The sequence below is a fragment of the Lates calcarifer genome, linkage group LG7_1 (assembly GCF_001640805.2).
Source record: "Lates calcarifer isolate ASB-BC8 linkage group LG7_1, TLL_Latcal_v3, whole genome shotgun sequence".
Classification (NCBI taxonomy): domain Eukaryota; kingdom Metazoa; phylum Chordata; class Actinopteri; family Centropomidae; genus Lates; species Lates calcarifer.
In genome coordinates, this window is record NC_066839.1 from 893,504 (window position 1) to 918,987 (window position 25,484).

Genomic DNA, 25,484 nt, shown 5'->3' on the forward strand with positions numbered 1-25,484 from the left:
CATCCTACAGAAGCTAATTCACAGGTGGAGTTTTGTCACTTTTTGGCTGAAGATATGAACATCTGGAATCATCAGATCTGTTTCATGCCTTGTAACGAACCTCTGGATTCCATCATGTTATATACTGTATATTACTAATATGAAATATCATCTGTCTTAGATGTTGTTCTTACGTGATGGAGAGTTACCTGCTGCACTTTGGGAGGAAAAAAAACAGAATGATGTTTTTAATTATGTGACATGAAGCGTTGTTTTTCTCAGCAGGTGGAGATGTCTGCTGGAGACAAACTCCTCTGAGTATTGGAACTAAATACTGAATGTAAAGTTCATTTTGGAACCAAACTCTCTGAATGTTTCACTGCTCCATTTAACCACTCACAAATTTGTTAGAGCGGGGGTGGGGTGGTGGTGGTTTGGACACAGCCTTTGTTGAAGTTCATCGTTGTGTGGGTGCAGTGTAATACAAAACAGCATGAATGTAATCAAAGCTGACTGATCGTGTTACATTTTTACTGAGTAGCTGAGCTCGTGGCGTCAAAATAACAGGACACTTATCAACCAACAGTCCAGGTTTGAAAGGAGCTCAACATCCCTGACTTCACCCTGCAGCAGTGACACTGAATCCCTGTCAGCTCACTGTGACCTCTGACGTCCCTGTGGAGATGAATCCAGCATCATGTTACTATTTGCTGATGATAATCTGTTATTTGTGGGTAAACTGCAAGAGAGCAGTAGGGTAATTATAGGATAATGTGGGTAAGTAATGATGGCTATTTAAGAGTCAAGTCAGCTCATTTCACTTTCTTTTTACAGATTTTTTCTTTTTAAAATGTAGATTTTTTTGAGAGGAATCTGTCCGCCTAGAGCTACATTCAGTCCTTGATACAACTGAGTTTTAAACCAGCAATGTTGAGGTATTCAGAGCTCTATGGTGTCATATGATACAAATATCAGAAATCCAAACATGCATCGATAAGCTGAGTGAATGGATGAATAAACTGTTGAACAGCTGCTGAGCTGCTGTGCAGTTTAAGAATATACATCTGACATTGAGAGTAAAAATGTAGAATTAGAATTCAGTAAAAAACAGTTTGAAAATAATGTGATGCTATTCAGTGTCAGTGATTCTGCAAAATCATTTGATGACTTTTTTTCAGTCGTTGCTTCCTACCTCTTCGTGTGGTTAATGGTAATGAGAGATTGTGGTTAATGTACTGCGAGCTGAATGTTAACTGTAACAGGAGCATGACAGTCAGACATCCGATCCATCGCCACAACCTCCACATCCCTCAGTCTGAGTCTGAATGTTGAATATAAAACGTGTGATAAACGTAAATCTCAGGGAAACTGAAATGAAAGCACAGACTGACGACTGTTGTCACGAGAAATAGTGAAGAATAATATCTCATATTCTGTACTTAATAAACTGAAAGTAAGCGAGTCACAGCCTGTTAGCTAATATCCAAGTTCTGTTGTGTGTCAAAATACATCTGTCAGTTTTGATTCAATGTTAGCATCACCTTAACACTATCATACCCCACCGCTTTTATTCTGAAAGTCAAAGGTCCATATCAGAAGTCTAACAACAACATGATTGATCACTCCACCAAATATTTATCTCCCTCATGAACCACTGTTCTTCACTGTTCTGTATCTGTGGTGTTAGCAGGTGTATGTTTTAGTTTTGGATGGTGAATAGTTTCCCTTTGTTTCTGCTCAGGTTTTAAACATCAGGCCTTCTTGTTTGTGCCTGAAGAAACTACAGATTCTTGACTTTATTTACTGCTAAAAAGTGAGAGGGGCCCAGTGTATTGTGGTTTTATGGCAGGTGTGAAGGGGCTGTATAACCTGCAGACCAGTTATATGGCTTCCTTTCAGCTCACAGCTCCACCGGTGATCAGTGTCAGCAGTTCCTGTCACCTCTGGCTAAAGGTTGGGTCACCAACCAGCTGCTCCCTGCTCTCAACGACAGACTGAGGTATACTACTGAGGACATGGTGATGATGGTGATCCTTGAAGCTGTACAGAGTAGTTAAATGTTACTTTGATTATATTTCATACGCGTAGATGAGGATTATTCACCGTGAATATACTTCAGTGTACAGTAAATTAACATTAACAGTTCTACGTCTTCTGACATGTTGGGAGGAAAACGTTCAGAAAGCAGCACTGAGCTCCACACTGACCCACACAGGTACTGTGCTGCTGCTGCTGCTGCTGCATGCGTCAAAAACAACAGTGCTTTCAGACATATATCACTGTTCACATTCAGACAAAGATGTTACCTGAAAACCTCACAACTCCACCTCAAGGTTGACTCATGTTATACATGTTATACTTTAGACCAAAGTTATGTAGGGAAGAAAAGCTGAAGTTCAAGTAGACAACTACATCAGAAACAAGATGGAATAACCGTCTTCTTTTTCATACCTCAGAACTGATTAGCTGAGAACTAAATCACACAGTGACACATCAGACTTGTCAGGAATGCTGTCTGGTCCATAGCGTTGTACGGCTGTGAGACATAGACTTTTAAAGTAGCTGATGAAATGAAGGTGACAGATCTGAGATATGGTCATACAGACAGATTCTAAGAATATAATCCATCCATCCCGCTTATCCTTGAGGGTCGCAGGGACTGAAGCCAACCCCAGCTGACATTGGGTGAGAGTTGGGGTACACCCTGGTCAGATCACCAGTCTATCACAGGACTGACATATAGAGACAAACAACCATTCACACTCACATTCACACCAATCAATCTAGAGTCACCAGTTAACCTGCATGTGTTTGGACTATGGGATGAAGTTGGAGTACCCGGAGAGAACCCGGGGAGAACATGCAAACTCCACACAGAGAAGCCTGGACTGGCATGGAACTGAAAGGAAACTTCACTATTTCAGACACATCTCAAGAAGTGATGACACCCTGGGACGGTTTGTGCTTGGAGGCAAAGTGAGGGGGAAGCTCAGAGGAAGAGACAGAGGGAGGACGACCTGCCCTGACCAGCCTCACTGTCACAGGTGCAACAGGTTTGACCTCTAACAGATCACAGCTCAGGCATATGATGATGAGGTTGTACCTAACGGCCACTTTTCGAAGCTATAACGATGTTCATCTCATTTCAATATGCTGTGAAACAAACGTCCCACTGATTCTGAGCAGATTTTAACCTTAAAGTGTGTTCAGCCCAGAAAAGTGACACAGTAAAGTATCCAGACTAAATACGGATGGATTTCTCAGTGTGCGGTTGAAGGACACTTTTCTGTCACAGAGCAGAGGAAACAGGGGGGCAGCTCACAGCTGGGGAAAAACCTAACAAATCTAATAAATTGTGCATGGTGTTGAAACTGCTCCAAAGAATCTTGGAAAACAAAATCTACATATTAAATCTTAGGGAAGTATTCTGACATCTCTTTGTGAAGTTGCAGTGAAGTTCCATGAGCTGCAGTTTGATTAACTACCATACAGTATTATGACCTTTCTAATAAATTTGTAGAAGACAGAAATAGAATGGAATAGAAGTTATATCACAGGGGTCAATGCTCTCTGACAGCCTTTTGTCAAATCTCATATCACAGGTGACGTATGTGAACACACAGATTAAAACAGTTCACCACCATGCTGCTGTGTTCACCTTCATCAAACAACTTTCAAGACTCATCTGTGTGTTCAGTATTTTACCATATTTACCTTGGCCTCAGAAAAACCTCTGAGACTCATTTGGACAAACACAAAAGGTTTTGGGATTGTGGAGATGTGAGGTTTTCAGGCAACAACACCAGAGCTGTGTTTGACTGTGGATTAGAAACAGATTGCACAGAATATTTCCGGGAAGAATTTAGAATTTAAAAAGCAAAAAAAGTTGTAAATTTCTGGGCCTTTCTCCTCAAGGCTGCTGTGACTTAACTGCTGAAATGTTTTCCCGTCCCTCAGCGCCACAAATCAGCTGAGATCATCCGGTAACAGAAAGGTCACAGGTTCAACTCCTTCAACTCCCTGAAAAGGTTAAATGTCTGACTAGGACACTGAACTCCTGCTTATGCTGCTTTGGATACAGAGAAAAGATGAGCTTGTCAGTGGTCAGCACACCTATCTAATACGTCACCATCATTACATTTACATAAACACTGTACAGGTCCAAACTGCCGTCAGGGCAGCCAGACGAACGAAAGGGTCCAAGATCGTTATTTCTGATGTAAAGGGCTTTGTTTCAGAGGAGCTGGTGTTACTGTGGTGCCTCCGCTCTCTCAGGTCTGGTGTTTGAGTGCGTGTCGGCTCCTTTTTTCCCAGAATGCAGCTCTGTATCTCTTCAGTTGTTTGTCGGTCGTCCTCTTCACTACAGCATTTTCCCCTCTGTGGAAAGTGTTGTAAAAGAAAAAAAAGGTGAGTTATTCTCCATTGCTTCTGTGAGTGTGTGTATTCATCTGTGTGTGTGTTCTTACTCTGTTTGTGTCGGGACAGAGCAGAAGTTCATACACTTGGCGTCCTGTGTATCCGTGCAGACGCAGCGGCCGAGCTCCCTCCTGAGTCGCACCGATCCGAATCCATAAGGAACCACATGGCTGGAAGACAGAGAGTCACTGTTAAACATTCACACTCACATCCTGTCACCAGTGCTGAGGGCTGCACTCACCTGTGGTGTCTGATGTGACACCACCAAACACTGCTGGTGTCTTGATCTATGTCACCATTTTCCTTACTCCCAGTGCTTCATCTCTTCCAAAGGCCAGCAGTTTCACCACATTCTGCCCCGATCAGCAGATAAGGACTAATTACCTTCACTACTTCTGCTTGTACAATCGCAGTGTGCTCTCAGAGTTCAGCTCATTTGAGCACAATGTCAGAAATAACGGACAAAACCATAAAAAATATTTCAAAGTTGTAACAAACCTGAATCTTTGTGGAGATAACTAGATGACTACTCTTTCTCAAAACATTCGCTGAGTACTTTTAGCTGTATAAACCTGAGCAGAACTTCAGACCAGAAAGCACAGTGTTGTTTAGAGAGTGGTCCTGCAGGTCACTGGGAGGGTAACAGTTGAGGTATAAGGACTTTGGCCCTCTCTGGGTTCCCCTGTGATTTACTCTTTTGGTGAACCCATTTTTTCTCAGCTCCAACATGGTAACTTCTGGATTCTGGAGAGTTCCTAGAAAGTCTCCAGACACTGTTGTGTCAATCTGGAGAAAAAAGTTCTTAATGTAAAACTCTGAAGACAAAGCAGGCTTTCTTTCTTGGTGAGTTTTCCAACTTATGACCATGACAACCAAAGTAAAACTGGGGGGGAAACTTGATTTTACTTTTATCTGATAAATAACAGTTTGCTAAATTACACAAGTGCTCAAAGACACCACTGATCCTTACATCCTCTGCTGTGGGTCATGGGGGACTGAAGCCTATCACAGCTGAAACTGGGTAAGAAGCAGATCATGATCTGGACAGGTTGACAGTCTGTCACAGGGCTGACATGTACAGATAGGTAACCAATCAACTCACAGTCACACCAACAGAGTGCACAGATCCAAACCAGGACCTCCTTGCTGCAATCATGACATCCCCCCAAAAAATATCAGTTGGAAAAAGAAAATGGGGGAAAGTAAAAACTGTAAAACGTGGTGTAGCCGGTCACTGTCATGGAGGACCTGCTGTCTCCTGGTCAAAATTCACAGTAAGAAATATTGCAAGGTTATAAAAGGTAATATGTCTGTGTAGGTTAGCAGTCATCCAGGTCGTGGTCGTTTTGAGTTAGTTTTTAACTAGTTTTCTTGAAGACGTTTCCTCTCTCATCCTGCCTGAGAAGGCTTCATCAGTTCTAAAGGCTACAACACAACAACCACCTCCAAAGGTTAAAGCATAAGAATCATTTCCTTTGAGTCAGACTTTAGTCGTTCTGAGCTGCATCATCTGTGACAGCTGGAATTCCTGTCAGATTTTCTCTGTGGCTCATTTCTGTGGTAAAGATGTCAGAAGATACTCTGAACTAATTTTAACTCATCATCTATTCATTTCCTCTGTGGCTGCAAAACATGTTACAGAAACCCCTGCAGGTTAAACTGGACAAACCAAAGCCTTTTAAAGCTGATTCACTATAAACTAACCTAACAACATTAAGGCTACTAACAACCCATAATGCAACACTCTGTAGAAGACCATGCACTGGTGCTCTACATTCAAAAAATCCTTGAATATAAACTCATAATATAAGCCACACTTTTTAAAACAGACAAAAACACTGTCTTACATTAGGATCAATATGTTTTCTAACAGGAAACATTGATGTCTGTGACAAATTTCTCCTAATCCTTCAAACACTGAACCAAAGTGTTGCACCAACTGACTTCTGGATGTTACCATCACTACAGCCACAGTACAAACACAGTGATTTATTGTCCAGATAAATCGGCATTAGTGCAGGTTGGATCTGTATTAGTTGTATCTGCAGCACCCCATTGTGTTTCACATATTTCAGTGCTTCAGTGGACTCACTACAAACAGTCAGCCCAGTTTATTTTACTGCTGTGCAGTCAGTCATCCTGCTGCTGATCCATCTGGTGCCAGTGTGACCGCCGTGACGGCTTCACGTTGGAGCGGGATCCACCACCGGATTAATGGTGGGGTTAAACTAGACCACAGGGAGAACTGCCAACAGATGCCAGTGGCTTAACAGCACTACATTTATGTCAAAACAAGGGTATACCTGAAATAAAACTACAGTTTCTGCTTTATTGTTTGTAGAATTCATCAATCATGTTGTATATTTGAGCTCAGGTCTCAGGGAGAAGCAGTGGAACTGAATTTCGATTTCAGTCCAGCTGTGACAAATCATTTAATAGTGATCATAATAAAGACTTTGTGTCTTTTTCTTTTTTATCAAATGGCAACAACATCTGGGTCTCATTTCCACTTTGTGGTCAGTTATGACCCTTTCATCTCCCAGCCTTCCTCTGCTCTGTACCCTCCTCCTTCAGCACCCTCCACGCTCCTGTACACTCAAGGTATCAAGGAGCTTTATTGTCATTCAGGGGCTACAGGGGTCCTCCAGAATTCAGCAGTCTCACAGCTTCCTCTAACTTAATTTGTTAGGTTTACTCCTGCGTTGGTTATTCTTCTGTTGGCTTCACTTCCTCTTTTATGTCTTTACTTAAGTGTCAGTGAGCTCCTCCATTCAGTTAAAGGGATGAATAAATGTAAGTGACCTGAACTATTGAACTGTTGCTTGATGATTTATGGCTCCACTGCACCAAAATCCTGTTGGACTCTCATACTCCACTTACCTTCACTCAAAGCTGTGTGTTATTCTGGGTCATGGCTTATGTGCAGTCCCAGCGCCAGACAAGACTTTGGACATTTCTACATTCCAGTGATTTCAGTGCTGATATTGTAAAACATATTTCCTTTTAAACCTGTGTATGACAGCACTGTGTGATTTACAGTGGTTTAAGAAGTATTTAGATCGCTTCACAAAAGTAAAAGTACCACACAGTAACACAAACACACTAACAGATGGAGGCAGTGGTATTCCAGCAGCTCCCAGTAAAATTCCTGTTTTTGTCAATGGAGTCTGGTAGTGATATATAGTGATGTTTTTGGTTAAACTATAAGGATCTTACTCCTTGGTAAGCTGTTGGTTGTGGCCTGGTTCACTCTCCTTGATCAATACTGAACTGATTCCAAAGGTTTTTGTTCCTATCAATCATTTACACATAAGAAAATAAGGTCCTGGTTTAAAATACGCGTTATCTTTAATGCTATGTGGATATTTTTTCTACATGTCTGTTTTTTTCTGTGTGAGTCTGCCTGCCATCGCCTGATTGATTTGTCCTGACTGATTCTGATTTGAACATTCGGTTCATAGAAACTGGTTCACAGTCTTTAGACGTACTGTAACACTGTCAGAGTTTGGCTCACACTTAAAAGGATGTTCATGCCAGAAAAATGAAAGCTTTTTATGTTGTCTGGCTGGAAGTTATTTTGGATAAATGTGTCCACCAAATGGCAGAAGTTATGTAAACTGGATTTGTTTGAGTTCACCAAAGGCGATTTTCGTCCTGGAGGAGTCGAGCTGTTGTCCATTAGCCTGTCTTTGGTTTGGATCGAGGCCTTTCTGGATGTTTGCAGGCATCCATCTGTAACTAAGCATGAAACTCCTCGCTGATTTCAGTGTATATTTTTACACCTGTCAAAATGAGAGTCTGCAAAAACAAATCTGTAATATAAAATATATGTGTAAAAATCTGACTTTAAAAAAATAACGTTTACACTGGAAACACTGCAGAGTTTAACAGTGTCAGTTATGGGTGATAATCAGCAGCTAGTTTTCATCACAACAGGACCTCCTTTAAAAATATAAAGTTACACCAGACTGTCAACATATCCATCGAAAGAAACAAATCCAACACTTTCTGACCTCCCTCTGTCATCACTGGTTCCTACTGAAGGTGTGAATCTTCACTGTTTTTTAAAGACTCACTGTAGTTTTTATCAAACAAACAGGAGGATGTGTGGCAGTTGTTGGGGACTATTATTAGCAGTGGATTTATCCACATTTGATGACTGTAGTAAGAATTCTGTGGAGCAGGACGGTGTGTGTGTGTGTGTGTGTGTGTGTGTGTTCATGGTGATGAAGGAACACTGTGGTTCACTGGTGTGTTTTAATAGTTCTGGGAAACCGTGGAGCTCTGTGGATCAGAGGAATCAGACATCTCAGGCTTTGATACACAGACAACACTTATTAGCAGGAGACAGTCAGTGTGGCTTTGGTTTGCAGATGGCATTTGTTGACAATACATGAAAATATCACCAGACTCACCATGTCAAGCACATGTTATCTGGTTTACATATTTAAATGGAGCTGGTATTTTTAGCAGGACGTGCTGTGGAGGAAAACAGCAGTCAGGAGCTCCCTCGGGGTTCAGTGGTATGGTTAGTCGCAGTGGGCACTGCCACTGCTGTTTAAAACGTAACTTTATGATGAAGGCAGGAAGATTGCATTTTACCACACTGCTATGTTTAGACTAAACCAACAATCTGAGACTTAGTGAGAGGCTCCCACCACTGCAGGAGCTGTTTTTGGATCATCTTCTGGAAGCTATTTTGGTTACACCTCCTTTTCTCTCCCTAACACTAATTAATTTCAAATGCATCTCATCAGCATCACATGAAAAGCCTACAGTCTGGTCTGGTCTTAAGCAACGTAGTCTATGTTTTGTGAAAAATATTCACACAGGTTAGTTACATCTGTTGAAACTGCTGATGCTTTGGAAATGATTGGACAAGATTAATAAATAAACAGTCCTGGCAGCTGAGTGTGAAGTGGGCTTATGAAGAACTTGTAGACAGTGAAATGGGAGCAGGCTGTGAGGAGATAAGTGGTTGTGGGCAGATCAGGGTCCAACCACAGTGATTTCAGACTCTTTGTGGTCTTCTCACTGGGTTTGTGATAAAGGGTTAAAATGAGCTATTTAGAAGCAGCAAGAGGAAACATGGCAGAAATTACCCTTCGTTAGGAAAGGTGCACTTTCTTATTAGCTCCACCACATCTAACTGCTTACTCATTGCTTGTGCATACTGAACTAAAATGAAGTTAACTGCTACCAATTGTGAAGGGAGCTGGTTCCTGTTTGAGGCCAGGCAACTTCAAAATGTCACCAGCTGGACAAGGAAATGAAAAATACGTTTTCTGTGCAGATGAAATAATACAGAGAGGAATTCACTGTGGAAACATTCAAGTTTAAACCACCAGGGGACTGAACGCTGTTCTGACATCAGTTTTGTTATTAATCTGTTTCATATAACAGAGCACGGAGCGAGGGAGCGGCACAAAGTGCGACACAGGTGTCTTTGTTTAGCAAATAATCCGAGCATTCATGGGCGTGTTGGTCTTAAACTGAAATGTGGTCAGGAGCATTGTTGTCACACTGATATCTTGAGGCAGCAGAAAACGACTGACCAACAGAAACCTGGTCTGAAGTCAGTGGCTCAGTGTTTGTTATGGGTTTTCATCAAGACAGTAATATATGTCTACTTAGGCAGCTGGAGTAAATAAAACCCCTGCGCCCTAAATGCTCTTGATCCATGTGTTTTGACTGTTAAAATACTGCTGAGTTTCTTCACGTCAGTGAACCTTTTAAAGTTGGTTAAAGGTTTTAGAGTTAAACCTGCAGGAGCTTCTGAAGGTTGGTTCTGGTGGAAAATAGTTCTCGTGTTGTGGACGTGTTCTGACATAACTAGTCCTGAAATGTGGACTTTGCAGGATCTTTCCTTGTCTCAGAAAAATCCAGATCTCAGCCAACTGATATGATGAGTTCAGGTTGACAAGTTGAAGTAAAATAAACAAAGAGAAGTCATGGTTATGAGTTACTGACTGTGGACACACAACATGTGTGTAGTGTCCAATCATTTTCAGTCTCACAGCCTCTTGTTGTGACGCCTCCTGTTTTACATCTCATCACAGCTGAAGTGAGAGGTGTCCGGTTTAAGGGGTCTGTGGTGCTGCCTTAAGTGTCCTGTGTCTACAACATAATGTCCATACTGTGTTTCAGGGGAGACATGCCAACTGTGAAGCCGACCAAACCCTCTTCATTTATTTTCACTGGTTTTCTCACAGACCAAACACAGAAACCAAAGGCTGTGTGTCAGCCTTTTTATCTGATCCTCATCAGGAGCACATTTCCTCTGGAGGACTGACATGTTTTCATACTTTGGTATTAATAGTTTACCAAAAATGTAAAAAAAAAAAAAAAAAAGGGTCAAAATTCATGATTGACAGGCCTTTTAATAAACAGACAGACAACAGACAGCACCAAACCCAAAGTTATTAAGAGTTTTTGATGGATACACATTTTTATATCAGTTGTTTGCAAACATTTTAAATGTACTCTGTTGATATAATAAGAAAATGACTAATACAAACTGCATTTGTTAATACTGGTGATTGATTGTGCTCACAATCCTGTAACTATTATTTTCTACTGTGAAAACCACTGACCTGGCAAAACAGAGCAAGTTTATCTTAGTTTTGGACTGGAGCAGCTGTGTGTGAAGTCTCCCATCCTCCCCCAGAAACCTCCCAGCTACTGCAGCAGAGAAAACCCTGTACGTCCCTCTGAGGTTTTGGACAGATTATTGATCGCGTCTTATCTGTGTTTAGTTTCATTATCACATTTTAACATTGTAACATTCACCACAATGCTCCAGTGTTTCATGACTGTGGAAATAAACTCTTTAAATGTTTAACATTCTGCTCTTGCTGACAGTGAACTCACCTCGGGGTGTTGACCCAGACGATGCCAATGTGGCAGAAAAAAATGCACTCTTTGTCCTTCTGGTTCTCGCAAGAGCAGCGTTTCTCTCTCCGGTGGGCTGTGTGGGTGAGCTGCGCCAGGGGGCCCTCCTCCTCCGCAGGGCTTGTAACAGAGAGGGTAGAAGCTGGAAAACACAGGTGGAGGAGGGGGTTAGACACACTTCTAAAATGTTGTTTTCATCATCATGTTCTAGCACCAACATCTGCACCGCTCTGCTCTGTCCAGTTGGCTGGTTCTGGACTGAAATGTCTCAACTTCCACTTGATGAATTAAAAAAAATACTTTGTTCTGACAGATATTCATGACTCCCAGAGGATGAACTCTAATGACTGTGGTGATCCTCTGTCTTTTCATCAAGCACCGTTAAGATGCTAGCATGTTGAAAGGTCAGTGGATCAGCCTGTAGGAACCATGAAGGTCTGTATCTGATCTGTACCTTCCTATTGACAACTTGGCCGTTATTTTGTAACAAAGATATAAGTGTGTGGAAAAGTTTAAGTCCTGAGACAGAAGTTACTTAATTCATTCAGTGTTTGAGCCAAAAGGTCGTCGTCAGGGCAGAATAATATCAACACTCCAGAGCAGCAGAAAGGTTCAGGTCAGCAAACATCGACTACTGTGACTGACACATCACTACCCAACACAGCAACACTGTCTCCTACAATATCCTTCTCTGTACAACTGATTCTCTTTCCTGTTAGGAAGGAGGCAGAGACAACACATTATTTTAGGTAAATGAGCGACATCTATCAACAGCAGAGACCAGGTCCACATCCAGAGTCAGACAACTAAAGGTCTTTGGTGAAGGTTCAGATAAAGATGGTGGTTTTGGTTCAATGTAAATAAACAGATTGTGTCTGGAGTCACTGTGAACGTTTTCTGTACTAAACCAGACCCTGATCTTTCCCTGAACCTGAACCAGGAGCTGAGAGTCTGAAAAACAAGTGGATGTAATCTGGTGAGATCAGGAAAAGAAAAATGTCGTCTGTGAACAACTTTCAGCCTTTTCACCACAGCCTGAGCAGAAATGTTTCACTGTTGACTCTGAGTCCACAACGCAACACACACACATGCAAACATGTACATATTAAAAAAGCGTGCGCATGCACGCACACACACATACACACACACACACACACACACACACACACACACACAAGGCCCATAAAGCCCACAGAGTCCACAGACAGCCTTTGATCCTGCTCTCAGTGCACACAGGGGAATGTTAGGGCGTCTAAAGGATTTACACGATTTACACAAAATAACACTTCCTCTCACCATAAATGGTGCAGGTCTGTTCTTTATGTTGCTGTGTCCCAGACAATCACATATCTGAGGTTGTTATTCATGTGAAGTCTCCAGAGAAGTTCTTGTTTGTCTAAGATGCTCATGTCCCAGCTCTCCCTGTCTGACATCAGTGAAACAGGCGTCTCGGGACACTGCTGTGGCTGTGGACGCTCTGCATATTTGTCTTTAGTTTCCAGCAATTTATGAGGTATGACGACTTCAAACACAACAACAGCAGTGAAGAAGTCAAGAGTCAGACGTCTCAGCATATTGGAACAACACCCTAAAAGTGCCTGAAATATAAAAATTAAACAAAAACTAAGATGTTTCACATTTAATCTTAATTCAACTTTTTTTTTTTTGAGCGGGAACGCTAGGAAGACAAAGGACGTTTTTCATGCTTGTCCGGGGAGGAGAAGTTGGTGCGTCGATAAAGACTAAAGTGAAACAGACTTAACTGTGACTTAAACATCACTTATGTGGAGCGATGAGGAGACTGGAGCCTTCCTCATGTTAAAACATGAAACAAACAGAAATTCCATCATGTCCTCCATGGTCTGAGCTCTTTTAATGACCTCATCTCACTACGTCCTCTTCCTCTGCAGTGGTTTAATGGCATCAACTGGAGACTCGGCTCCACCTGCTGTTTACCTCCATTAAACAGCTCCTACCATTCACAGAACAGTGGAATGTGTAAAATGTGCTCTACATTTGGATGAAAACTTGACTCGTGTCCAAAGTGCATGGTGGGACCTGCAGTTCCAACCATGGCCTCTAAACCAAAATCACCACACAGCCCGTGCTGCTCCTGTGGATCTTCAGTTATAGGTTGAGTCTCAGTGTTCAAATTCAAGACACACACACCTGTCAGCACAGCTGCTGCCTGCCAAAAACTTCTCATTACTGTATCATAAAGACGCAGATAATCAGAGAGAATAATGGAGCTACTGTTCTGCTTGGCCTGGTCTTTATTGTGACTTCAAACAGAAGAAGGTTTCTCAACCCCTTTTAACATGATGCTTTTCTTATCTTTGACTCTGGTTCTAGTTGCCAGAAACTCCTTACTTCACTTTAAAGTCTGAGGATGAGGAAAGAGAAGAAAAGTGGTGATGAAGTAAGTTTATATGACTCTTCAAAAACAATCTCATATAGGTCGATGCATTTTCTAATTTTATCTCATTTATCTCACAAGAACTTAGTGAAAACATATGAGATGTGCAATAAAAGAGCAAATTCATTAAATTATTTAAATGTACTTACCATATTTTCTGATAAGGAATTAAGTTTATTGATCACATATATTAAGTCTCAAAGGCACTTATGACTTTTGGTTAGAAACACTGAATGTATATTAACTCAGGACAAGTGTCCTGAATTGATTCATGTCAAAATGTTTGAAACACTGTGAGAGGCTTGTGCTGGTTGCCCCAAAACACACTGTCCTCATTTCCCTTGAATCTCTATAAAGACAGCAAGTGCCACAGCCAAGTAAAATAAACTGGAGTGATCCTATATATGTGAGTTTCTATCTTGTTTTTACACCACTAAAAATTCTGGGTTCTGACTAGCAGGAAGATATGGATGAACTTTTAGGGAACATATGAGGTAGGTGTTTTAAATTTATGTGCCAGTATTGAAGTGCAGGTAAAGACAGAAACAGCCTAGCCTAACCTAAAGAGTTTGGAGCTATTTGTGTAATCACCAACAACCAAATAAGAACAAATAGCTTCTTAATGAGACTGTCACAAGTGTAATTTTAAATGTGTATGATATTTGCAAAAATCTGAAACTGAAGTCCAAATCAAATAATGATAGCAAGATGAAAGACGACTTAAACAGTGGAGCTAAACAACATCAGCTGGTAGCTTGGGTCTGAATGACAACTACAGCAGAAAGAAAGAAGAAAAAGAGAGAGAAGTCACAGGTAAGAGAGAGAGGAAGAGACAATTTCAGTAGCAAAATGCATCAATCTCTTGTGAGGATTATTAAACTCTTGGCTGAGGCTTCCAGAAATTCTGAGGTTCAGAAACTTTGTTTTATGATGTTTAACATAGGAATGTTGAAGATACATGTCTAAAAGCTGATATTTTTAGGTGTGATTATCTGTGGCATTTTACTGGTGAGGGGTGTAAGTGAGATCATACCTTCCATGTTGGTGTGGTCTGTGACTGTGATGGGCCTAAGAATCACCCGACACTGAGCAATGTCACGGTTCAATGAAGCTACATGGTAAGCGACCACATTCCTGGAACAAACCCCTACGCTCCAGCATGGATTAAAAGTCTTGATAACACTTTGCAGTCTCAGACTCGTCCCTGACTTCCTGTCCTCACTGCGGGGTCAACATCATTAAGACCTGATGAATGGGGTGTTTGTCCAAGCAGGAATGTCAGAAAAAAACACAAGTTAATCAATGATAAGATGATTACATACAGAGCATCTGGGCCTTTTCATATGTCTTCTGTGCTTACTGCTTGTGGATTACCAGTATATTTTACATCAGTTTGAAGTAAAAGTATTCATTCTCCAGATTGAAAAAAGAACTCTTAGGTTTCAGAGGAGAGCGTCACACTGACTCCTTATCTGGAGAATGTCTTACAGCACAAATATACAGAAGATAAACACAACCTTCCAAATGGCCTGCACGGTCATTTTTGGCACTGCCAAACCAAACTTGGCTGAACTGAGGTGTTCTGTCCTGATGCTGAAGAGAATCCTACAGGTTTAAATCCATTCGGCATGGAGATGTCTTGCCTCTCATCCACGGGCATCACATATCCTCCAAGAAACACACGCACAAAAGAGACTTTCATGCCACATCCCGGTAAGAGCCACCTGGTAGTGTGTAGAGCTGGCCATGGTTTACACATACAAGGTTAGACAAGCAGGATGGAGACCACAGGATGGAGGTTGAACCACCCAGTCAGAGCAGGGAAAATCATCAAGTGATGGCCTCTCCTCATTGCTAACCTTAGAAGAACTTTGGAGCAATTGACCTCTTGTATTAACTCAAATTTTTGTTAAGATTTTTCATCTTGTCCTCCACGTCATAACGTACCAACAGTCATTAAAAACTGACAAGAAAAACTCCAAAAAAGGACTCAAGTGAACTCTTGTGGTCCTTTTCAGAAGCAAAAGTTGAGCAGTGGTCCTTTGCCAAGAGCTTCGGCCATCACTGAGTTTATAATACAAGAGGTTAGAATCTGCCCTCCAGGCCAGTCTGGATGCTACAGTGAGTCACTATTGGAAAGTGATGAGGCAGGCCTGCTGGGCCGGCTAGCATGCAACTTCAGTAAAAGTAATGAAGTGATAGAAGCACGAACATTGCTGTCACTTTCCATCACTGGAGACAGCTCTTGGCGAGGAATTAAGTTTGATGCTGAACTAACAACATTTCTTTGAGACTGTTAATGCCAACATTAGCTATGTAGTGATAGCAAAACGTACAAATAGCTTCTTTACACACTGTACACAGCTGTGTGGTTTCTTCACTTGAAAGGCATCCAAAACTGATGGCATTACATGGATCACACGGTGGATGGCTCAGTACTTTCCTTCAGTTTTATGGGCTGACAGATATACTGCAGTGTGCAGATGGACGGGCTCACCCCCAGTACCCAACCCACTCAGCTCTTTATCAGCCATCAGGTTTGTCAGCAGAGAAAAGCTGAACTTCATCATCAGCTGTCATCACCTATGGTTTTGTCCTCAGCGACGTACTCTCACTTCATAATGAACAGTTTATTATCTTGTCTGTCGGTTTCTGGCTTTTCCAGTGTTCCACAGCCATTATTAAAAACATGCAGCTTGGAGATCAGTTGCCTTCAGCTGCATCTAGTCCATTTGGGAGACTATCAAGATTATCATTATTATAGTTTTTTGTTTTAGTAAGTCACTGAAATCACAATATAATTTTAAAAAATTATTATAAATGACAGTGCGAAAAAAACCTTGACATAAACGCACAACAGAAAACTCATCACCTGCAATAAACCACGAACCTATGAAGCAGCTGCTTTAATCACTTCCTTAACACTTTAGTCACGACACATGTGGCAGTGATTAACTTCAATAATTTCATAAATGAATAACAGCTTGACTTGAGAGACTCCAGTCTCATTAAAATCAGCATGTGCAGGCACCTGTGGCCGAACAACCATTAAGCAGATTTATCCTGTTTCAGGCAGGATGGGGTCTCATCACACACTGTTCTCAGATTTTATATATTTTCAAATGAAAAATACCCAGACTTCAAGTCACTTTCAAACTCAAAGTTCAGTTCCTGCATCACTCAGTCATGGGGGTGAAAAAATACCGCAAATAAGCAAATGAGGAGAACAGTAAAAACATTTCAGTGGTTTTGTCATGTTTAGATCAAGGGTTTCCTCTCAGAGTCCCAAACAGGCAGGTTAGTCTAACTGGTGACTCTAAATTTCCTGTAGGTGAGAATGAGAAACAATCAAAGAAACCAGGTATTTGGGGGCAGGTAGTATTATTCCAACACAGGAGTAGCCTGGTTACATAGCAAAAGGAAGTTAGCAAAAGATCTTACAAGGCTGCTTCCCAGCTTACATTTTCAAATTTACAATTTCTTTTCCTGGAGTAGCTCAGTGGGCAGAACAAAGCGCTAACACTGTCAGGCACAGTTGGGGTTCAGTTCTGTGCAGCTCAATGATTCCTCGTTAAACTCCCATTGAGGTTAGACCACGCTACTCTTAGAAAACTAGGCCAACTAAATGACTAATACCACATGGCCATTGTCTGCCACCAACAGACCACAATATGTGCTGTCACAATGTGAGCAACAATCCTGGTAAACATCTGAATCCATCTTTCAGAGCCATCAGTGATTTCCATGTCACTGCAGCCAAAGTTTCAACAGCATCAGCGGCTTAGAGATCAGCTTCCAGCAGATGTGACAGCATTAATACAGAGAACAAAGATGTTAAAACAAACACCACAGGCACTTAACTTCATGTTCATGGTCTGATGTCAAAAGGAGAGAAACCACATATAATAATACCCTAGTTGTAAAAAAAAAAACAAAAAAAAAAAAACAACAACAACCATGCTTAACAAAATTAAGAAGTTATTTAATGTTCTAGGAGCCAAAAAAATTCTTAAGGGGAATTTTATGGAAACTCAAGCCAGAGTGGAGTCATTTTGTAACAGAGATTTCACACCAGTGTAATTCACTTCAGTCGCCATTTTACATGGTGAAAGAGCTGTCATGATACCACCATTTTCCATTTTAAGTGTAGGTCAAACCCCTAACTTGGATATATGCCAACCACATTTTCTATGTGACATTAGACTGCTAAGCTGAAAGTTTACTGTTTCCTTGCTGAAGGCAATGAACCATACTTTATGGACTTATATGTACAACTTTTTCCTAGACATTAGTTTCAGGCCTATACTTTTGGCACCCATTCAGTCCTCCAAGCAGCAATGCATGCTTCCTTTTCCCATAATTACTTTATTGTTTTTTGGACCAGGCATAGAAATACAAGTGCCCATAAGCCATAAGCTTGCATACTTTGCATACACGTGCAAATGTCTGTGGTAGTTTGCATCTATGGCGCCAGAAAAAAAAAAAAATGTTGGAAAACCCAAGAGGCAGAACCCCTGTTCAGACTCCTACATTGTTTGGAGACTGCCAAGCCAAAGTTTAATTTCTTGCCCTGTTATGAGAGAGTCTGCCTGGCTCCATGGGGTTTGATAATATTTGACAATATACAGTTGGATCAGCTGCCTAATCCATGAGCTGGCTGTTTGGATTGGCAGGACTCACTCTGCAGGTAGAAGCCTCCCAAAAACATAGATTCAGTAACACAGACTTGCTTCCTCCACATGTATCAGCATGCATATGAACCTATGTGGTGGTATTGTGTAAGCAACTAAAGAACACAGTCTGATCATTTCACGTCCATTGTGTTGTTCTAGCCTTGGTGGACTCAAGTTTCTCGAGAGGTAATAAAGGTGCTGAAGCCAGCGTGATAGCCAATGTAAACTCTCTGCCTAATTTGGAGTTTTTGAAGCCCAAATGTCTCCAGTTGGAATCCCCAGACAGGCTGGAAAAATTTTATTGGACTGATGGGAGTGAAACAGGCTCTCCTCTCCATCAATAATCCCTGATGGGCCACTGAGGACAGTTACCCAGCAGGAGTCCGGCAGCAGTGTGAGAACTGGGACAGTACCTGTTTTAGGGTAAAGATGTGAAGGTGAGGCATCTGTTCCTGATGGGGGTCAGGGCCAACCCAAGGGGCTGCATGTTTTCTGATTTTTACAGGATGGCGAGATGAGTAACAGAATAGAGACAGAGGATAAAACATGTTTCTGCTACACAAATGTTTATTTTTTCGTGTCAAGTCAAATTATTTTTTATTTGCATAACCCAATATCACATAAATGTCTCTCTGGGTTTCTCAGGGGCCATAACAGCAAGTGGTTCCCACCCTACTCAGGATAAGGATTTAAGAATTCTTGTGCACAAACTAAGGCTCCATCCAAAATCAAAACAAAACTGCATTCAACTCAAGCTGCTCATTTCATTTAGTAGATTGTTCATGGCCTGACAATATGAACTGAATGTTTATTCAGCATTGCATTAAGCTACACAATGATATGTTCACAACTAAAACTGTGATTGCAATGCACCATCTCAACTGTGTAAGACTGTAGGACAAAGATTAATGTAATGTGTGTGATATCATGTTCTGTGCTTGAGATATGTTTTGTACCATCAGGTCTCAGATTTGTTTTTAGTTCTCAGTCATTCAGTCAAGAGATATACCATGAAGCCAGCTATGATTTGTTATTTGTGTGTCTGCTGGTCTGCGTTGCCAAAAGCACTTTCCCATCCTGCTGGACAATGTGATTGGCTGCTGCCAGCCTCACTTAGGACATTTTATAATTGAAAGGTGGAAAAAATTGAGTGTGTCTTCACTTTATAAACAAAAAGCAAATTGAAAATTGCAGCAGCAAATGTGCTCTGGGCAATTACAGAGTCCTTAAAGGCTTTTTTATTATATTCAGGACTCCGAGTTCCTTGGGTCTTTTCCCTGTTTTTCACATTTCATCATCTTTGGGCTCATACATCATATTAAGTCATCCCAAATCAAAAGCCAAAAGTCCAAGAGAAACTATGACTTTTCAAAGTTAAAAGTTGAGTTGCAAGTCTATTTCAATGGTGTCATGTCAAGTCTAAAGTCAAGTTTGATTCTCCAGTTTTGACTCCGGTCCACACCTGTGTTTTAAACTAAGATGTAACTTCAGTTCCTACTCTTAAAGTAACTTAACACTGATTACAGAGCACAAATGACAATCCATTAACAGGATTATAATCTCAAAGTCCAATTTTTAGAGTAATCCAGTTAAAAGGAGTTCAGTGGATGTAAGGAAAGATACAGACTTCCACACTTTTGTGCCTTTTCATGTGCGGTTTTGCCTCAAATGAGATGATAAGAGAAAAGAGAATCGATCTTTAAGTGTTTACAGGACTCAGACATAAACATATGGCTGCAAGTAAATCCTGTTTCAGTTTAGGAGTCAGGCCAAAATGTTAGTAACCACTGGGTTGGAGGACACACAAAAGAACGCAGTCAATGAATGATGATCCTCATGAGAATAAACATTCTATGATGTATTCATGTATAAGTGTGTGAACCACTTCTTTTCCCTTGGAAGCGTTCCTCTGTGGGGTTAAAGGAAATATAACATGGTTGCATCACTTTAAAAACTGTTGGTAGGAGCCAGTATAAACTCATTACAGCATTTTGTGATGGATGGCTGTCAGCATGACTCTCCTACTGCAGCAAAGATAACACATTTACAGAGGCCAGATCCACAGTTATATCACAGTTAACAAGTGATCAACTATTGGCAAAAATGACATTTATTGTCTGGTTATGTTTTTGTGAAAAATATTCAAGATTAAGATAAAACAATGTTTCTGGCATTGTGCCTTAACGTGTACTGGTTGTACATAATCTTACAAAATGGCTCAAACATTAGTATTAAAAAACTAGCTACCACAGTCAGATATGACCAAGATTGGGGCCTAGAATCAAACAAATGTGTTTGGATGCTTTTTGTTTCCAGCTGGGAGCCAACATTTCTGATTCAGAGCCAACTCATTTTCGGTCAAAATGCTCCAAATGCTTCAAATTTAGGTGCACAAAATGGTTCCATGTTGCATCACCTGTAGCCCTACAAAATAACATAACTGACTCGTGGCCGGCAAACTCTTCACATGCTGAGTATCTATTATTCCAAAGCTTGACAAATGCTGTTGTGTCTAGTTACGATTGCTAAGCTCCAGTTAGAGGGGTTTAGCTATTGGTATTGCCTCTTTTTGTACCATATGTAAAAATTACCAACAGTCTTACTGACATATTATTTTCAGACTATATACCAGGTTCAGTTAAGAGTAAATATTATGGGCAGCCATTGCAGGCTTCCACTGTTCGATTCCTCCATTTTGATTTAAGGAAGAACATGGCTGCTCCACTGGAGCCACGCTGTGGACAAAGATATCTATGATACCCAATACTGTGAGGGTTTAAAAAAGGGCACATAGATTGTATTTAAGGCCACATCTCCATTTTAACTAGCTCTGTCAACTGTTCCCGTTGTTATATGGGCTATTAGGTTTTATTCAGTCTCTAGGTGCTTATAGACACATATTCTGGTGTTGTCCTGTGATTTAAAAGCTGTTTTTTGCAGCAAACCTTAATAGGCTTCAGATGTCTGGCTGTGACACATGACGAACCCAAAACAGGCAGCACAGATTAAGACCAAAGGAGTGGTGCAGATAGTGGAGACAGAAAAATAGAGAGACAGAGAACAAAAAGGAGTGGAAATGTATGGAGAGTGGAAAAAGTCTCAGCCAGGAAAGTAGAGCACGAGGAGAGACAAGATGTTGACAGAGGGGTGTTTTGATATTCCTCTATTACACCTAACAAAGACTTTAGCCTGAAAATATTTATTTAACCTGATGGAGGTGACATCTGCCCAGGAATTCAGCAGGCAGCAGCACTTTCACCGCAGTGATAAGTAGTTCCCTGCGACAGTAATGAGCATGCACAGACTTAAACATGAGGAAATGAGTGAATTCAGGGCTGGTCAGGACTCTGTAAACCACATGGCCTATTTCATAATGATGAGGTCAACTTAAGTAGCAACACACCTCTCATCAGGCAACATACTGGTCTGCCTCAAGATTTTACACCCATATCTTTTAAATTCTTAAAAAATACAGTAAACTTCTTAGCATGAAACAGTACTTTTGTAGAGAAGAGCAAGCCATTGTGTGGGATGATTTTACTGATCAACACATTGGCCCTAGTTTGCCCAAACTGTTCTTTGAACACCACCTCCCCTGACGAATCTTCAGACGTATTACGCAACAAGACTAATGGAGATATTTACCAAGCCTGCCACTAATTACCATCAGGCGTACAAACTAGGCTACAGTTTTTCAATTTAGTGTTATTTAAGACTGCAGAGGTAAATGAGCCCAGCTGTTCTCAGGTGGGAAGCTGGTGAGGGATCAGGTTATTGTTGCAATGACTCCTGCTGTTTGTTCCATCCACATTGTCTTCTTCTGTGTACACCTCAGGCTGGATCACCAAGCAGACAAAGCAGGTAACTGCCCAGTGGGTCCCAAAAGCTCTAAGCTAGCTGTGTTGTTTGGTAATACACACCACACTGAAGCTCGAGCCCTGAGGTGGATCCTCTCCTGTTTGAGATCTTAAAGAGGGTCCATTTCTAAAAATGTAGTTTTTACAACTGTTATAATCAAATTTTATGTTGTACCATTTTGCATATTCCTAAATGAATTACACAGCAAACCTGGACCCAGGTGGTCCTCTAGCATAAATAAACTCACTAAGTGGAAGGAATGTGTGTTAATAGGGGCCCAGCATTTCAATTTTCCCCTGGGCCCCACCTGGCAGGTTACTTTGTCCATGTCTACACACTTAACAGGCGCGTTATTAGGAGGTATCTCACTACATATGTGGATTGTGGGACTATGGGAATTGGCCATTTCAAAAAAAAGGAGCATGCTGATATTGTCCAATAGTTAAATGATTGTTAATAGGTTCATACCCTGGAGAACAAACAACTTGCACTATGACCAAGTGACTGAGACAAGGGCATCCTCATAGGAATGATTTTTACATCTTCCAAGTCAATTTACTGATCACAAATTGAAAACAGTTAAACATAATGTCCTCCGTGGCTTGGCTGGGGGGAGCTTTGCAGAATCTGAGAAAATTACTGAAATGACAGTTTGGACATGGAAACTTCAGATTTTGTAAGAGAAAGCCTTCATCATAAAACTTTTCTAAATCTCCCTTAAGCTCCCAACTTTATAGAGGCACCAAATTAAATCACTGCGGGTCTGGTTTAAGCAAGAGAGAGCCCCATACTTACTACTCAAAAAGGTAAAATTCTGTTCTACAGCACCATCACCATCAAGGTTCATGAGCACATTGTTATGGGTTTTTAACAAACTATGGGCCATTTCCAATCTGAACATCTAGACCAGGGAGTGGCAGCTTAGATTACTGCAGTTTTCATCACAACCAGAGTGTTGCATAACTCACCCAACACTCTTAAAGGATCTAGTCTAAATGAAATGGGTTTTACCACACAGTCATCTGCACGTACAGTTGTAAAATCCAAACTGTACCACATCATCCAGGTCACAGACCTGTGGATCAGCCAGGGGCTACATCAAGTTATTTGTGTTCACTCTTGGCTCATTGCCCCAGTACCATGTGTCTGCATACTACTAACATGTGTTTTCTTACCCAACATGCAAAGATGATTTGACTCTGAACTGACCTCACATCATCATGGTGGTACTGACTCCGTTAAGGCTGAGACGCCTCCAGGAAAAAACGGTTCTCTGTAAGCCAACAATGCCTGTATCTTATCCCGTGGGTTCATACAGGTGTAGCCAGGATTGTCCAGGTAAAACCCCTGGCAGTGAGATCAAGTAACACATTCCAGATTTCCCATATGCGCTAAGCCTTAAAAACCCTGTGATGTCTACCACTGCATTCCTCAGCCTTTCCACTGAGCACACACAGCTACATTTGAGTTTGTTTGTCTTTTTTACATTTAACAGTCACAAACGTCTGATTGAATCATTACTTTGGACGAATTGTAATGTTTTATCACCAAGGTTTTGTTTTGTGTGAGGAACTTTAAAACTGACTAAAGGCAGCAAGAACCTGATCAGACGAGTCCAAAATGTAACTGACACATCAACAGTTTGTTAACAGCCAATTAACTAATTAAAATGTGAAACACACACACACACTCCCGCCCTGAGTTGATCCTGGCCCCGGAGATACAGGGACACGCCCATCTCACTGTCATATAAATGTGGGGAAAAGTGGAAATTAGAAGAAAATGAGGCAATGCTGCGTGGTGAAAACAGGGCACAGAGAAACAATTACACAAGTGCTGTAACCAAAAACATAAAACTGAGGAGTTGGAAAATAAAATGATTCAGTCAAAGACAAACTTTCCCTTTTTTTTTTTTTTTTTTAAAACACACTGAGTGAAAGTTAAAGGACAAGTTCAAAGCTTTACATTTCTTTTTACGCCCCCCAACTTTACTGTCTGACTGTATTATTTATTTACTCATCTATATATTTTCTCCATGTTCATGAACCCTGATTGTAATCCATAAACCTGTCATGTAGACTTGTTTTGGATAATGACACTGGTGTTAAAGGTAAGTCTCTAAAGTGAACTTTAAAACTATTATTCCTTAATTCATAATGTATTTAGAAAAACATGCAACAATGCCATAAAAGAATACATTAGGTAAATATGTTTAAATGAACTGTGCTACTTTGTGATGTTTTAAAATGATAGATGTTAAATGTTCAAAATCAGCTTAAGTAATAATGTATGCTCAAGTGTAACAGACTGCAAAAAGAGTGGACACTTTAACAATTTAACCCTAAAAACAGAGTCTGCAGCAGCTTATATCCAAACTCTGTTGTACCAGAGAAAAGCACCTCACCCATCCAGGAGCACTCTCTTTCTACTTCTGTTCCTTATCTGAAGCCTAACTGTAGCCATGGAGTCAGATAATGAAGATGGTTTTACCTTGATATTGGTGGAACAACATCAGAGTTGTGGTGAGGAGCCAACAGTAAGTGAAGTCCATCCTGTTTGTCTCTTCTGTGTCCAGGTGAGAAATCTGGCCAAAGCACCTCAGTCCTCAGGTAAAATTCCTCACAGCAGCTCCCTTCTTCCAACAGCAGGAAAAGCCCAAAGATATTTACAACACCTTTCAATCACAGGGCAGAAAAAAGGTCTTGGTGAATCAAACACCTGAGCTTAAATGTTCCCAGTCAACACTGAATAAAAAGGAAAATTTCACACCAAAAATGTCTATTTGATCCAGTCAGGTCAGTGTTGAAATCTGCGACAGCTGCCACCCCAGTGCGGTGCTGAACTAAGCCCTGGTTCAGGGTGTAGAACTGTATCCTAAGGGGCTCCACAGGCTGCTGTAGTCTCCAGATGGAGGGAGGACAATGTGACGGGTTGAAAGCACAGTCGTGTTGAGCTGTATCATAACAGATGGAGAGGAGTGAACTGTAGGAGGAGGAGGAGGAGGAGAAGGAGGAGGAGGATACACATGGGGAGGCTGGATCTGCAGACACCACCACAGCTTGAATGTCATTAATCATAGCCTCCTCCGCCTGTATTGACCTGTGTCACAGTCCCGTGCTGGCTGTGTCTCTCACTGTGGTCTCACTCAGCTCTGGTTCTGTCTCAGTCCATCTCTCTGCTGCTTTTCCTCTTCTCCTAGTAATCTCTCTTCTCTCTCTTTCCCCCCTGAGGGATCTCCTTGTGGAGTCCAC

The 25,484-nt window shown here is 41.2% G+C and overlaps 1 protein-coding gene across 1 annotated transcript; it reads right to left on the reverse strand.

The window, feature by feature from the left end:
* Positions 1-381: 381 nt before the first annotated feature.
* On the reverse strand, positions 382-25,484 carry si:ch211-202p1.5 (uncharacterized protein LOC103909337 homolog). Its single transcript, XM_018674602.2, has 4 exons — positions 24,724-25,484; positions 11,266-11,428; positions 4,446-4,565; positions 382-4,356 (listed from the first exon to the last, which is right to left on the reverse strand). Exons 1-4 carry the CDS (start codon positions 24,782-24,784, stop codon positions 4,251-4,253), a joined length of 450 nt encoding a protein of 149 aa, XP_018530118.1. The 5' UTR covers positions 24,785-25,484; the 3' UTR covers positions 382-4,250.

Coding starts and splice junctions, on each gene's coding strand:
- si:ch211-202p1.5 (XM_018674602.2), bottom strand. CDS start 24,784: ATGGACTTCACTTACTGTTGGCTCCTCACCACAACTCTGATGTTGTTC. Junction 11,429..24,723: donor GTTGTTCCACCAATATCAAG/GTAAAACCATCT, acceptor TGTGTTTTCCAG/CTTCTACCCTCTCTGTTACA. Junction 4,566..11,265: donor GTCTGGGTCAACACCCCGAG/GTGAGTTCACTG, acceptor TCTGTCTTCCAG/CCATGTGGTTCCTTATGGAT.